The sequence below is a fragment of the Neofelis nebulosa genome, chromosome 1, assembly GCF_028018385.1.
Source record: "Neofelis nebulosa isolate mNeoNeb1 chromosome 1, mNeoNeb1.pri, whole genome shotgun sequence".
Lineage (NCBI taxonomy): Eukaryota > Metazoa > Chordata > Mammalia > Carnivora > Felidae > Neofelis > Neofelis nebulosa.
The window spans coordinates 67,518,327-67,531,246 of NC_080782.1; the positions used below are offsets into that span (position 1 = coordinate 67,518,327).

At 37.2% G+C, this 12,920-nt stretch overlaps 1 protein-coding gene across 1 annotated transcript in view; it reads right to left on the reverse strand.

The window, feature by feature from the left end:
* The window catches only part of DCP2 (decapping mRNA 2), a 52,312-nt gene that overhangs the window by 8,678 nt on the left and 30,714 nt on the right, over positions 1-12,920 (reverse strand). The window contains exons 5-10 of the mRNA XM_058724895.1: positions 9,155-9,307; positions 8,920-9,032; positions 8,713-8,820; positions 6,253-6,388; positions 2,708-2,818; positions 1,261-1,312 (exon numbers count right to left, since the gene is read on the reverse strand). Of these exons, the coding sequence (XP_058580878.1) occupies positions 1,261-1,312; positions 2,708-2,818; positions 6,253-6,388; positions 8,713-8,820; positions 8,920-9,032; positions 9,155-9,307 (673 nt within the window). The remainder of the gene's footprint in view (positions 1-1,260; positions 1,313-2,707; positions 2,819-6,252; positions 6,389-8,712; positions 8,821-8,919; positions 9,033-9,154; positions 9,308-12,920) is intronic.

Consider the following 12,920-nt stretch of genomic DNA (forward strand, 5'->3'; position numbering starts at 1 on the left):
AGAAAAATCCTACTAAGGGTACTTTTACCCTCACAACTTATATATACCAAACTACTGATAGTTCCTATTACTTCACAGTTAACCTTAACTTTCCAAAATAGGATTAAAGCATCCCTTTTAAAATAGTGTTTATCTTGCTCAAATCATAAACAGTATTACAAAAAAAATATGACTATAATGGTTCTTATTTCTTAGACTTTTCTATATGAAAGCCTTAAATTGAAATGGTGAATAGGGGCCCCTGGGTAGCTCGGTTGAGCGTCCCGACTCTTGGTTTTGGCTGAGGTCATGATCTCACAGTTTGTGGGTTCAAGCCCCTCATCGGGTTCTGTGCTGACAGCCCAGAACCTGGAGCCTGCTTCCGATTCTGTGTCTCCCTCTCTCTCCCTGCCCCTCCCTGTGTGCTCTCTCTCTCAAAAATAATAAATAAATGCACATCTATTACACAGAGATTTCAAATAATTCAAAACAGGATATATGAAAAAACAGTGTAGAGGAGCTTGCCTGGGTGGCTCAGCTGGTTAAACATCCAATTCTTGATTTCACCTCAGGTCATGATCTCGAGGTTGTGATATTGAGCCCCGTGTCAGGCTCTCTCTGCACTGAGCGCAGAGCATGCTTGGGATTCTCTCTCTCCCTCTATCTATTCCCCGCCCACTCACATGTGCATGCTCTCTCTCAAAAACAAAAACAAAAAACAGTCTACTGCACTTTCAAATCTCTTAAATCAGTATTACCAAAGAGCTTTCTACATTCATCAACATTACTTTCCAAATCAGATCACACACCTACTCTTTTACAACTGAGAATCGAGACGTTGCAAATGTTACTTTAATAAATGCTATCCATAGGTACCACCTTAAAGTTGCTCATTACCTCCTAAAAGTGGGAAATATTCTCCTTCCGAAATAAGTGCTCCTCTTAACATATATGAGAATGAAGTCTCCTCACTTCTACAATAATAGGTTCTATCCCCCTCTAACTAGTATTTACTTACAATATTCATGGATAGCACAGTTTGACATTCACACACAAAAATAGCACACTGAAAGGGAAAATCGTTTCATCTTGATCATTTAAATAAGTTCAGTTTAGTCAGTTTCCTATTTAGAGAATGTGACCACATACTTGAACTCTCTACAGATCATGTGCAATTCTTCCTATTCATCTATCATAGTCCATTACACTCTTGACTAAAATCAAGGTTAGGTCAAAACCAAACCAAATCCCACCAGAGATTTTAAAAAGAAAATGACTTGCCTGTTTCGAAATTATCCTGAAGTTTTCGTGGATGAAGTTTTTTTTCACATTTCTATTAAGAAAAACACAAACACAACATACCCTCCGTAGTCATTTCACTTAATATAAATGAGGAGGTATATTATCAAATTTATCAGGAAGAAAATTAAACCAGGAATATAATCACCATCCCTAGTCTCGTACTTGTATTTTTATTTATTTTAAGCCTAAAACTTTTTTTAGTTGATAACATGTAAAATTTAAAAACACCAGGAAAAAGAAAGTTATTCATTAATTTTCTGAACCCTGAGAATTACTCTTAACATTTCAGTGTATTTTTCTAGCTTTTTCTCTATGAAGATACTGTGAATCCATGTATAATTACTACGAATTAAGTGGAATTATTCAGTAATAAGACTACTCTATAAACTACTTTTAAAATGTAATATACTCTGAAAGTATTCTTTTTTGAATAGAAATCCACACCATTATCTGTAACAACTACAGAGCTCTAGGATTTACATTTATTATTATATTCTTGGATAGACTATTTCCAAGTTTTTATTATTAAAAAGAGAAATGGGATGAACATTCTTTAAAATTTTCTTCTAGGGAAACACTTTAATAACCTCTTCCGCCTTGCCATACAATCAGACTACTCTCTAGAAGGTTATACCAACTGGCTATTTTTAAGTGTTGTCAGCACACTCAACAATATACAAATGGCTCTCTTTTCATCTGTGTCAATCAGACAGGAAAAAAGTATAAGAGTAAAAAGCAAGTAGTCTAAAAGTAAACTGATCTTTAACGTGTCTTTGCCTGTGAAATCAAAACACAAGTTAGGTAAACAGCACCTAGGAACTCAGGTAAAAAACTTTTTGCTAAAACCTTAAAACTACTATTTTCACCCACTTATTAAAAAAAGAAAAGTGGATGAAACTATAAGAAAATTCAACAGACAAATACCAGGACTTGCAGAAAGGATAAGCAAGGAGACCCATTAATTATGAATTACTTTCTGGAGCAAAATGGTCAGTTATTTGTCTTTAGCCCTAGTATAAAGGCTATGGCACCAGCTACATTTTATTTTTAATTTTCTAAATTCTATCAACTTAAAAAAAAAACAGTGATATTCTTAACTATTAACTTTATTAAAATACAGACTCTATTTAGAAAAATACAGACAGAAAAATAGATGAGGACTTGCTCTTTCTAGAAAGCAGGGTTGACTATGCATTGTTTTCATAGTACTAATAATATTTAAATACCTACATAAAAAATTAGACGTGCAACTGAATGTTAGAAACCTGTAACTGAGAGTAGCCAGATATTTTAAGTGAGCAAATAATGCACAATTTCACCCCACAAAAATCTGTCAATATATTAATTCAACGTGCCTTGACAATGCCCTTGCTCCCCTCCTAAAAAGGGTGAACTGCCTTCTTAGCATTAGAACTATAAGTCTTACCATCAAGGGATTCTGCTGCTTGGCTGGCTGGCTGTGGACCCCATTTGTTCTTTTCTTTTGATTAGGTGAGTCCTGATACTGTTTTCTGCCATTTCCCCTGATACTTTGATTCTGTTTTTCCAATAAGAAGAAATAAAATATAAATCTACAGTATAATGTAATAAGACAAAAGAATATAACGCCAAGAATATGTGGGGAAAAATAATGTGTATATATATATTTTCCTATTTAGAGAATGTGACCACATACTTGAACTCTCTACAGATCATGTGCAATTCTTCCTATTCATCTATCATAGTCCATTACACTCTTGACTAAAATCAAGGTTAGGTCAAAACCAAACCAAACCAAATGTATATATAATATACATCATATATATGTATATAATTAGCTGGTTGATTAAGAGTTTAGCAAAGTCCTCCCCCAAAATTTTCCTAAACACTGGGGAACCATACCATACCAATATTTTCTTATAGGAGACAGTGCTTCACAAAGCCAAGATTCCTCTAAAGGTATGAAATGGCAAATACAAGGTCCCTAACAATCTTGCCATATCCCATTTCTATCTACAGATTTTGTTTACAATGCATGAGTTAAAAAAAGAATGGGAGCGGGGAGAGGAACAAGTCTGAAAACCTTAAGCAACGGTCAAAGAAGCCTCTCTAGGAATGCCTCCGTGGCTTGGTTGAGTGTCAGACTTCAGCTCAGGTCATGATCTCACAGTTCATGAGTTTGAGTTCTGCATTGGGATCACTGCTGTCGGCACAGAGCCTGCTTTAGATCCTCTGTCCCTCTCTTTCTCTGCCCCTCCCCCGCACAGGCTCGCTCTCAGAAATAAACATTTAAATCCAATCTGACAATCTCTGTCTTAAAAAAAAACAAAAAACAAAAAACACTGGCCACAGTTCTCAGGACAAGAAATATGTAGCAGACGTGATCAACATTACCTAAAATCTGCTTTAAATTATTAATAAACAAAAAAGCATTTTTAAACTAATAATCTCTTTTATACAAAATAAAGATTGGTGGCGTGCCTGGGTAGCTCAGTTGGTTAAGTATCAGACTCCTGATTTCAGCTCAGGTCATGATCTCACAATTGTGAGACTGAGCCCTGCGCTAAAAAAAAAAAAAAGCTCAAAATAAAGACTTTTTTTTAGCTGGTTGATTAGGAATTTATCAAAGTCCTCCCCCAAAATTTTCCTAAAACACTGGGGAACCATACCATATCAATATTTTCTTATATAAGACGGTGCTTCACAAAACCAAGATTCCTCTAAAGGTATGAAATGGCAAATACAAGGTCCCTAGCAATCTTGCCTTATCCCATTTCTATCTACAGATTTTGTTTACAATGCCTGAGTTAAAAAAAAAAAATGGGAGCGGGGTATTTTTTTTCTTTTTTAGAGAGAGAGAGTCCATGGAAGTAAGGCAGAAGCAGAAGAAGAGAGAGGGAAAGAGAGAATTTTTTAAAATTCATTCATTTATCTATTTAGAGAGAGAACACACACACCCATGGGGCAGAGAGAGGGAAAGAGAGAATCTCAAGCAGGCTTCGCACTTCCACATGGAGCCTGACACAGGGCTCAAACCCACAAACCATGAGATCATGACCTAAGCCGAAACTAAGAGTCAGACGCGACTGAGCCACCCAGGTGCCCCAAGACCGGTATTCTTAACGTTTAGGCCATTATCCCTAAATTTAGACCTAAAGCCTAAACATTCAGTAGATGACATCTTGCAATTGTAGTGCTTTAACATGAGTTAATTTTCTTACCAAAAAAATATCTAAGTTTAACTTTAAAAAGTTTTTAAAATTTTTTAAATGTTTATTTTTGAGAAAGAGCACACATGAGCAAGAGAACGGCAGAGAGAGATGAAGACACGAAACCCAAAGCTAGCTGTCAGCACAGAGCCCAACGCAGGGCTCGAACCCACGAACCTTGAGATCATGAGCTGAAGTTAGATGCTTAACAGAATAAGCCACCCAGGTGCCCCCCAAAATAGTTTTTAAACATTAATTTGCCCTTAGAGGTTTTGAAAGGACAGTTAATAGAACTGACTAAAACAGTGTGAATAAAATATTTTATATTTTAAAATATACCAAAATACATTTATTTATATCCTATCTAATACCTACAGAAAAAATTAAGCAGTTCCTAAAATAGCTTGAAAACAGTAAGCTAACTTAAAGAATGATAAGGAACAGAGAACAAACTGATGGTTGCCAGAGGGAAGAGAGGTAGGGGGCTGGGCAAAATGGGTGAAGGGGAGTGGGAGATACAGGCTTCCAGTTATGGAGTAAGTCACAAGAATAAAAGGCAAAGCATAGGGAATATAACCAATCACATTGTAATGGAGCTGTATGGTGGCTGTATGGTGACAAATGGTAGCTATACTTGTGGTAAGCATAGCATAACATACAGAGATGTTGAATCACTATGTTGTACACCTGAAACTAGTGTATGTAACATTGTCAACTATACTCCCAATAAAAATAAAAACTAAAATTTAAAAAAAAAAAAAAAAAAAAAAAGGATGGTAAGGAAATAGGCTTTCAGAAACTCGTATTACCACACACTTTTTTTTTTTTTTCAACGTTTTTAATTTATTTTTGGGACAGAGAGAGACAGAGCATGAACGGGGGAGGGGCAGAGAGAGAGGGAGACACAGAATCGGAAACAGGCTCCAGGCTCCGAGCCATCAGCCCAGAGCCCGACGCGGGGCTCGAACTCACGGACCGCGAGATCGTGACCTGGCTGAAGTCGGACGCTTAACCGACTGCGCCACCCAGGCGCCCCAACCACACACTTTTAATTCAATTTTATCTTGCTCTTCCGGGTATCTGTTTTTTTAGTGTGGTACTATACATAAAGTTTAACACTATAACCACTTTTAATTGTACTTTTCAATGCAAATAGTTTGTATTTTGATGAACCCAGAATATTTTTTAAAAGAATGAAAATAAACAAGAGTAGCTCAAATGATAAAGGCAGATAATACCAAGAATTAGTAAGAATGTGGAACAACTCAAGCTCTCATATATTTTGTTGGGGATATAAAATTACTTGAGAATATTGTTTGCAGCATATACTGAAGAACACAGGTATATCCAGGGATCCAAAAATTCTGTTACCTATACACAAAAGAACGGTATATGCTCATCCAAAGATATGTACAGAAATATTCATAGTAGTATTGTCTATAAAAGCCTGAAACAGGTAACATCCAAAATGTCTATTAAGAGTAGAATGGATAAATAAAGTGTGGTATAATCATGCACTAAATTCAATACAACAATAAACCTTTCACTGGTTGCATATATACCAAAGTCAGATGTTAATTCTGATTACTTACTACACTGGATTTACAGCAAAACTGTAAAGGTTAAGAAGACTCAGCCGTGCTTCAAATCACAAGTCAGGAATGCAGCAATCGTTGATCAACAATTCAGAGCTCTTTAACTGTTAATCTGCAGTTCTTCAATTCAGATACATTTCAAAATCAAATCTAAAGTTAGAAAAATCTTTAAATGTATTATCACTCACCTTTGCTTTTAAAAGGTCAGACATTTCAGAATGATTATTATATGGCTTTTGCTGCAGTGGTTGCCTGTGTTTCACCCACTGGTCACCAGGAGAACCTTCAGGAAATAACTGCTGACTGTGGCGGAATTTGGTTCGACTATACCAAGATTTAAAAAATAAAATTCAGATCAGAAAATTTTCACTTAAAGTTCTTCTAACACCAGATTACAAACTTTACCTTCTTATTTATCATCTCCCTGCACTGGGATGTACCTTACATAAGGACACAGTCAGTGAGGGCCTGGTGTTCACTACTTTTTGAATGAACTAAGTATCATTTTTAATCCCAAACTTTTCTAAATTAACCACATTACCTCCCCCTATAACTGATCATACCTTTAAAAATCTCAAGAAAATAATTCCAAATTTAGTTGAAACTAACAAATGTAAGTGGATATTCCTTCTTAATAGGACAGATAACTCACATTCTCACCAGGATGTTTAAAGTATGGAATTTGAAGTAGAAGAGGAACTGAAAATTTAAGCTATATTCTAGGGCAAAAAAAATTAAGGAGCTGAAGACAACAGATGAGCAAATTAAATAAAGGTCTGGTCTCAAATTCTTATATGAAAGAATTTGATTGTAAAAGGTTGTACTCATGCACTGGTCCGTAATAAAAAACAAAAAAACCAATATTCTACAGTACCATTTACATGTATAATACAGTCCAGAGTCACTGATCCAAAGAACTGCATTGCAGTGATTGCTTCTGAATACTTGAGAGTTCTTCTCCTTTCCCATTAAAAAATTATAATAGGCGCGCCTGGGTGGCTCAGTCGGTTAAGTGTCTGACTTCGGCTCAGGTCACAATCTCACAGTTTGTGGGTTCGAGCCCTGCATTGGGACTCTGTGCTGACAGCTCAGAGCCTGGAGCGTGCCTAAGATTCTATGTCTCCCTCTCTCTCTGCCCCTCCCCGGCTCACACTCTGTCTGTCTGTCTGTCTCTCTCTCTCAAATAAACATTAAAAAAAATTTATTTTAATTATAATAAAATTGCAGCATACCTACTTTCTTGAGACAAAATTCAGGTATTTCCTCTAACACATCACCAAAGACATTAGTCTATATGCTAAAAACACACTATCCCCGCCTAAGAAACTTGAAATTTGGTTAAAGCTGCTTTATTATGTCCTTATTCCACCTTCCAGGACCACAAAGCTTAGGACGAGAAGATAGGGGAGGCCTATCACACATTATGGTGGACCCAAACATGAATAAGCATACAATTTTTTTTCCAAACAGTGTCACTATTTCATAACTTTTTAGTTGTATGTTTGTCTCTTTTTAATTTTGCCTACACTCCTGTCTACTTTTTCTACAGTGTTTTACTTTAGTAGTATATAATGTGGTGATTATAACCATAGGTTCTGAAAGGCAGAAATGATTCTCAGGGCATTTAGTCCAAACTCCTGTCCTCATAAAACCCAGCTAAAATGGAATATTCCCTATGTATTTAAAAATATTGACTATAAATGTGGTTACTCCTGTTTAATTTTTGAAGCCCTGGGATGAAAACAGAACATTAAATTAAAGAAAATGTAAAATGCAACTCTCTCTGAACCTAACAAAGTTCTAGCAAGCTTATTACAAACATACATGCTTATTTAACAAAATTCCTTACTCAGCCTACTCTGTAATTTTGATTTGGATACAATTAAGTTCCAACCAAGAAAATGTTCTTTGTGGTTCCTGTCCACATAACAGTCACTTTTTGCAGTACAACAGTCTATGTTGGAAAGAAGAGAAGCCACCCCACGTCTTCACAGTTCTATCTTTCTGTACAAATTACTCATCTGCACTCATCTCCCTACACAAAAACAAACCTCAACATATCTTCCATTCAACCACCTTCAGATTCAACTTCCTCTTAAAGTAGGATAAGAATAGAGAAGTAACTATAAACACACAGATTTTTTTTCCTCATGTTCTATCCATCTAAAAAGGTGGTACCCTCTTGTGTATACTATTTTAAAATGAGCCTGAAGCTCCTTTCCAACTCCAATTAACCTTTTTCACCTCATTAAAAACCCTTTATAAAAAAATTTCTATTATCTATGAGACTAGTAACAAAATAGTACCTACAGAAAAGAATTCAACACCTCTAGAAACTTTGGAAGTAATACGTTAGTGTTAAACACTATCAGAAGGTAGGGGCACCTTGGTGGCTCAGTTGGTTAAGTGTCTGACTTTGGCTCAGGTCATGATCTTGCAGTCTGTGAGTTTGAGCCCCATGTCAGGCTCTGTGCTGACAGCTTGGAGCCTGGAGCCTGTTTCAGATTCTGTGTCTTCCTCTCTCTCTCTCTCTCTACCCCTCCCCCACTCATGCTCTGTTTCTCTCTCTCTCCCTCTCAAAAAATAAATAAAAATTAAGAAAAAAAAAACTATCAGGAGGAAGGAATCCTATGAATGTATTTCTTTACCTCAATTTTTCCACAGTGGGTTTAGCTGGTGTGCTACCAACAGAGGAAAATCCATTGTCACTGTCTGAGGAATCTCCAAATCTCCGGGAAAGCCAGTCCCTTAATGGCCTATGGAAACATTAAGAATTCACTTTTAAAACTGGGCTACGTAAAGAAACTATCAGAATTATGAAGATTACTTTAGTATTTTGATAAACAAGGACATACCTGATAAAGGGAATGGCCATAAAGAATTTGTTAGGTGCCAAACCAAGTTTGGATTTTGGAGTCATATCATTTCTATGACAGGGCAATTTCTCAATGGAGAACCACTCAATGTTCTGAGACAGAAGAAAATAGTTCATTGAATTATCATCAAGGAGTTTCTAAAAGCAATTTCCTACTTCATTGAATTGCAACTTGAATACTGTCTAGCAACTTGAAAATTCTTTCAGTTACATACCCGAATTTCTCTTCTGGTTTTTGGGTTAAATTTTGTGTCTTTTGGAATTCCTGGAATGATGTACAAACGAGCAAGCTGGTCATTGATTCGAAGTTCAATGTAATCATCCTTACAAATATAATCTTTGATATCAAAACCAGTTTCTTCAAAGACCTGGAAATAAATTTGGATGATGATTTTCAATTGCTGCTGTTAGACCTCCAGTTTGTTAAAATTTACTTCAAAGGCAAAAACTCAAGAAATATCCAGGCAAGTAAAGGCATGAAAACACTAGGCAAGAAGTCAGAATGCTCTAGGGTTCTAGTTCTGCCTCTATTGAACTGTTCAACTATGGATAAACCCCTTTAATATATCTGAGCCTAAGTTCTTCACCTATTCAATGAAGGAAGATGTGTGATACTACGGTTTACAATAAGAAAAATATATTATTTGGTTTTCATCACCTTTCTGGTACAAACCTCCTAAAACCCTCAGAATTTCCTAAGCATGAAAGCCACAAGGATGTCTTCTGTTATGTTAATGAGGTAACTTTTGGCCCCTACCTAAAGATGGGGGCTTGACTGCCAGGAGAACCAACCAAGTTCAGAGGACTGGAACTTTCAGTCCCACCCTCAACCCCCACCCTCCTCCCATCACCAGGAAGGAGAGAAAGGCTAGAGACTGAGCTCAAAAAGCCAACAGCCAGTGATTTAATCAAGACTGCCTACACAAAGACACCTCTATACAAACCCAAAAGGCCGAGGGGTGGGGAACTGGACGAGGGGTGGGGAACTGGACGGTGACTTCTGGGTTAATGAACATGGAGATTTGGGAAGAGTGGTGCAGTAGGAGAGAGCACCCTTTTTCCATACTTTGCCCTCTACATCTCTTCCATCTGGCTGTTCTTGAGTTATATATCCTTTTAAATAAACCAGTTTTTCTCAGTTCTAAGAGCCATTCTAGCAAATTAACTGAACCCAAGGAGGGGGGCCGCTGGAACCTCCAATCTAGGTCAGAAATACAGATGACAACCTGGACTTATGACTGTCATCAGAAGTGAAGGGCAGTCTTGTAGGAGTCCCTTAACCTGTGGGATTTGATTCTATCCAGGTAGACAAACTCAGAATTGAGCAGAATTATAGGACACGCAGCCAGTGTCTGTCAATTGCTTGTTGGTGTGAGAACAACAGCCACCCCCACCTGCACCACCACACACACTCATTGTAATTGGGTCCAGAACTCTTAAGCTGGGACCACATATGATTTTACTAACAGCACATATGAATCTACACATACACCAAGGTACAGACTAAAAACTCTTATACAAATAAAACTATTTTTCAAACATGAAAATTGAATTGTGATTAATACTAACTTTTTTTTTTTTACGGACAGATTTCAAAAGTAGAGCTACAACCTCATTTGTGTGTGAGTGGGGGGCAAACGCAAAAGAACTGAAAACTAGTGAAAAGACAGACGCATGGTTCTAAAACTGCCTTCCCTCAGGGGCTGGAGGAGGAGGAACTGGGAGAGCATACATCTCAGGAATTGGTGTTACATCCAACCTTTACCTCTTCCTTCAACCAAAGAAACCATACTTACTCTGATTAACAAATTGGGCTTCTGTGTAAAATAAAAAAACTACTCATCTCTTCTAGCCTTAAAGTTCTTCTTCAAATAACATGTGTTACTCTGATGAAGTCCTTCTCCACTTCACCCCCCAATCAAAAAGGTTTTGGATTCTCAGTGTCTAAAGTCCACTGAGGATCTTTTACACTGTAAGTAAGTCCTTCCCTCTGGTTTCAGCATCTCCTAACCAACCAGTGGGGCAGAAGATATTAAAACACATGGCCAGGGCTGAATCTCTTGCAAGATCCAGGTGTAGAGGAGCTATTCCTACTTATTTCTTTCATCTTTCTGCCTTCTCGTGTCAGTTCGATGTACATCTTTCTACATTCCTCAAAAAAGGCACATCTCTCCTTCTCTCAGGCACGTATAGTCCATGACTCCCAACTTAGGCTCCTCCAGACACCTCACTTCTATAAATTCCTAAGTATGCTAAACCTTTTTGTTCCTTATCTTAAAAGCAAGGTGAATATACTCACTTGAAAAATGTTCTGTGGTATACAGAAAAAGGAGAAACATTACTTGTATTTCCTACTTCTGGAAACGTCAGACTGGGTGTGCATGTATATACTTGGTATTTAAAAAAAAAGAAAGAGTGGCACCTGGGTGGCTCAGTTAGTTAAGCGCCCTACTTCAGCTCAGGTCATGATCTAATGGTTCGTGAGTTTGAGCCCTGTGTTGGGCTTTGTGCTGACAGCCCAGAGCCTGGAGCCTGCTTCAGATTCTGTCTCTCTGCTCCTCCCCTACTTGTGTTCTCTCTCTCTCTCTCTCAAAAAATATTAAAAAATTTTAAAAACATAACATTTTTTTAAGAAAAAAAAAAAAAAGAGGGGCACATGGGTGGCTCAGTTGATTAAGCATCTTGATCTCAACTCAGGTCATGATCTCATGGTTTGTGAGATCAAGCCTTGCCATCAGGCTGTCACTTGGGATTGTCTCTCCCTCTCTCTCTGCCCCTCACTGGTTTGCGTACACGTGCACACATGCTCTCTCTCCCCCCACTGCTAAAAGAGTACACTTATCTTAAAAAAAAATTTACATGCATAAGTATTTAGGGATTAAGGGGCATTATGTCTGCATTTTATTCCCAAGTTATTCAGCAATAATAAAAACCATACACACATATGTATCAAATGTAATAAATCAAATATGGCAAAATATTAATAGGCAAATATATTCTTTGTGTTACTGTTCTTTATTTTGCTCTATACTACTTGTAATTATCTCAATAGTAATGCATTTAGTGCATTCAAATATGTACTGTGTGCTTATTAATAAGTAACAGGTACCATCCTACACACGGACTTCAGAAATTAATAAAGCAAGCACTGCTCTTTAAGGAACTCAGCCTAAAAAAGAAAATAATTGTAATACAATATACATGCCAAGAGGTAGGTGGATACTGTAGGAATACATAACTCAGTCATGGGTTAAGGTAAGGTGTGAGTTGTGAAATAGGGTGGTTATCTCAAGAAGGTGTCATGGACAGCACTCTAGTCCGCTGGATACACTTGAGCTGGACTTGAAAGATGAATAGGAGTTTGCCAGATAGGAAAATGGCATTCCGTTTAGAGCTGGGAAAGACTATAGCTGAAGAATCATATGGGAGGAAGTGGTACAATATGAGGTAAAATGAAAAGAGCCATCAGCGCTAAACATAGCTTCAAACCCTGTACCACCAAACTTAGAACAAATATAATAAAGTAACAGATATAAACTCCCAATTCTAGAAGTGATGAAGATTGACTTGCCTCTAAAGTTAGGTATCCAGGGGCGCCTGGGTGGCTCAGTCAAATAAACACCAAACTCTTGATTTCGGCTCAAGTCATGATCTCACGGTTCAGGAGGTGGAGCCCCAGGTGGGATAGATATTCTCTCTCTACCTCTCTCTGCCCCTCCCCACTCACACACACACACACACTCTCTCTCTCTCTCAAAATAAAAAATAAAGTTAGGTATCCATTCTCATCATATTTACCAGGAAAAGCTTTTAATAGCTCACTCACATACACAGACATCAAAGACAAAAATTTTGATACCACATCTTCTATGGATCAAATCCATTCCTGTATTATAGTACATAGTTAATTTTCCTTGCACAGAGAATAGCATTAACTTCTCAAATGATATCAGATAAAAATCCCTAAGTAAGATTAAACAA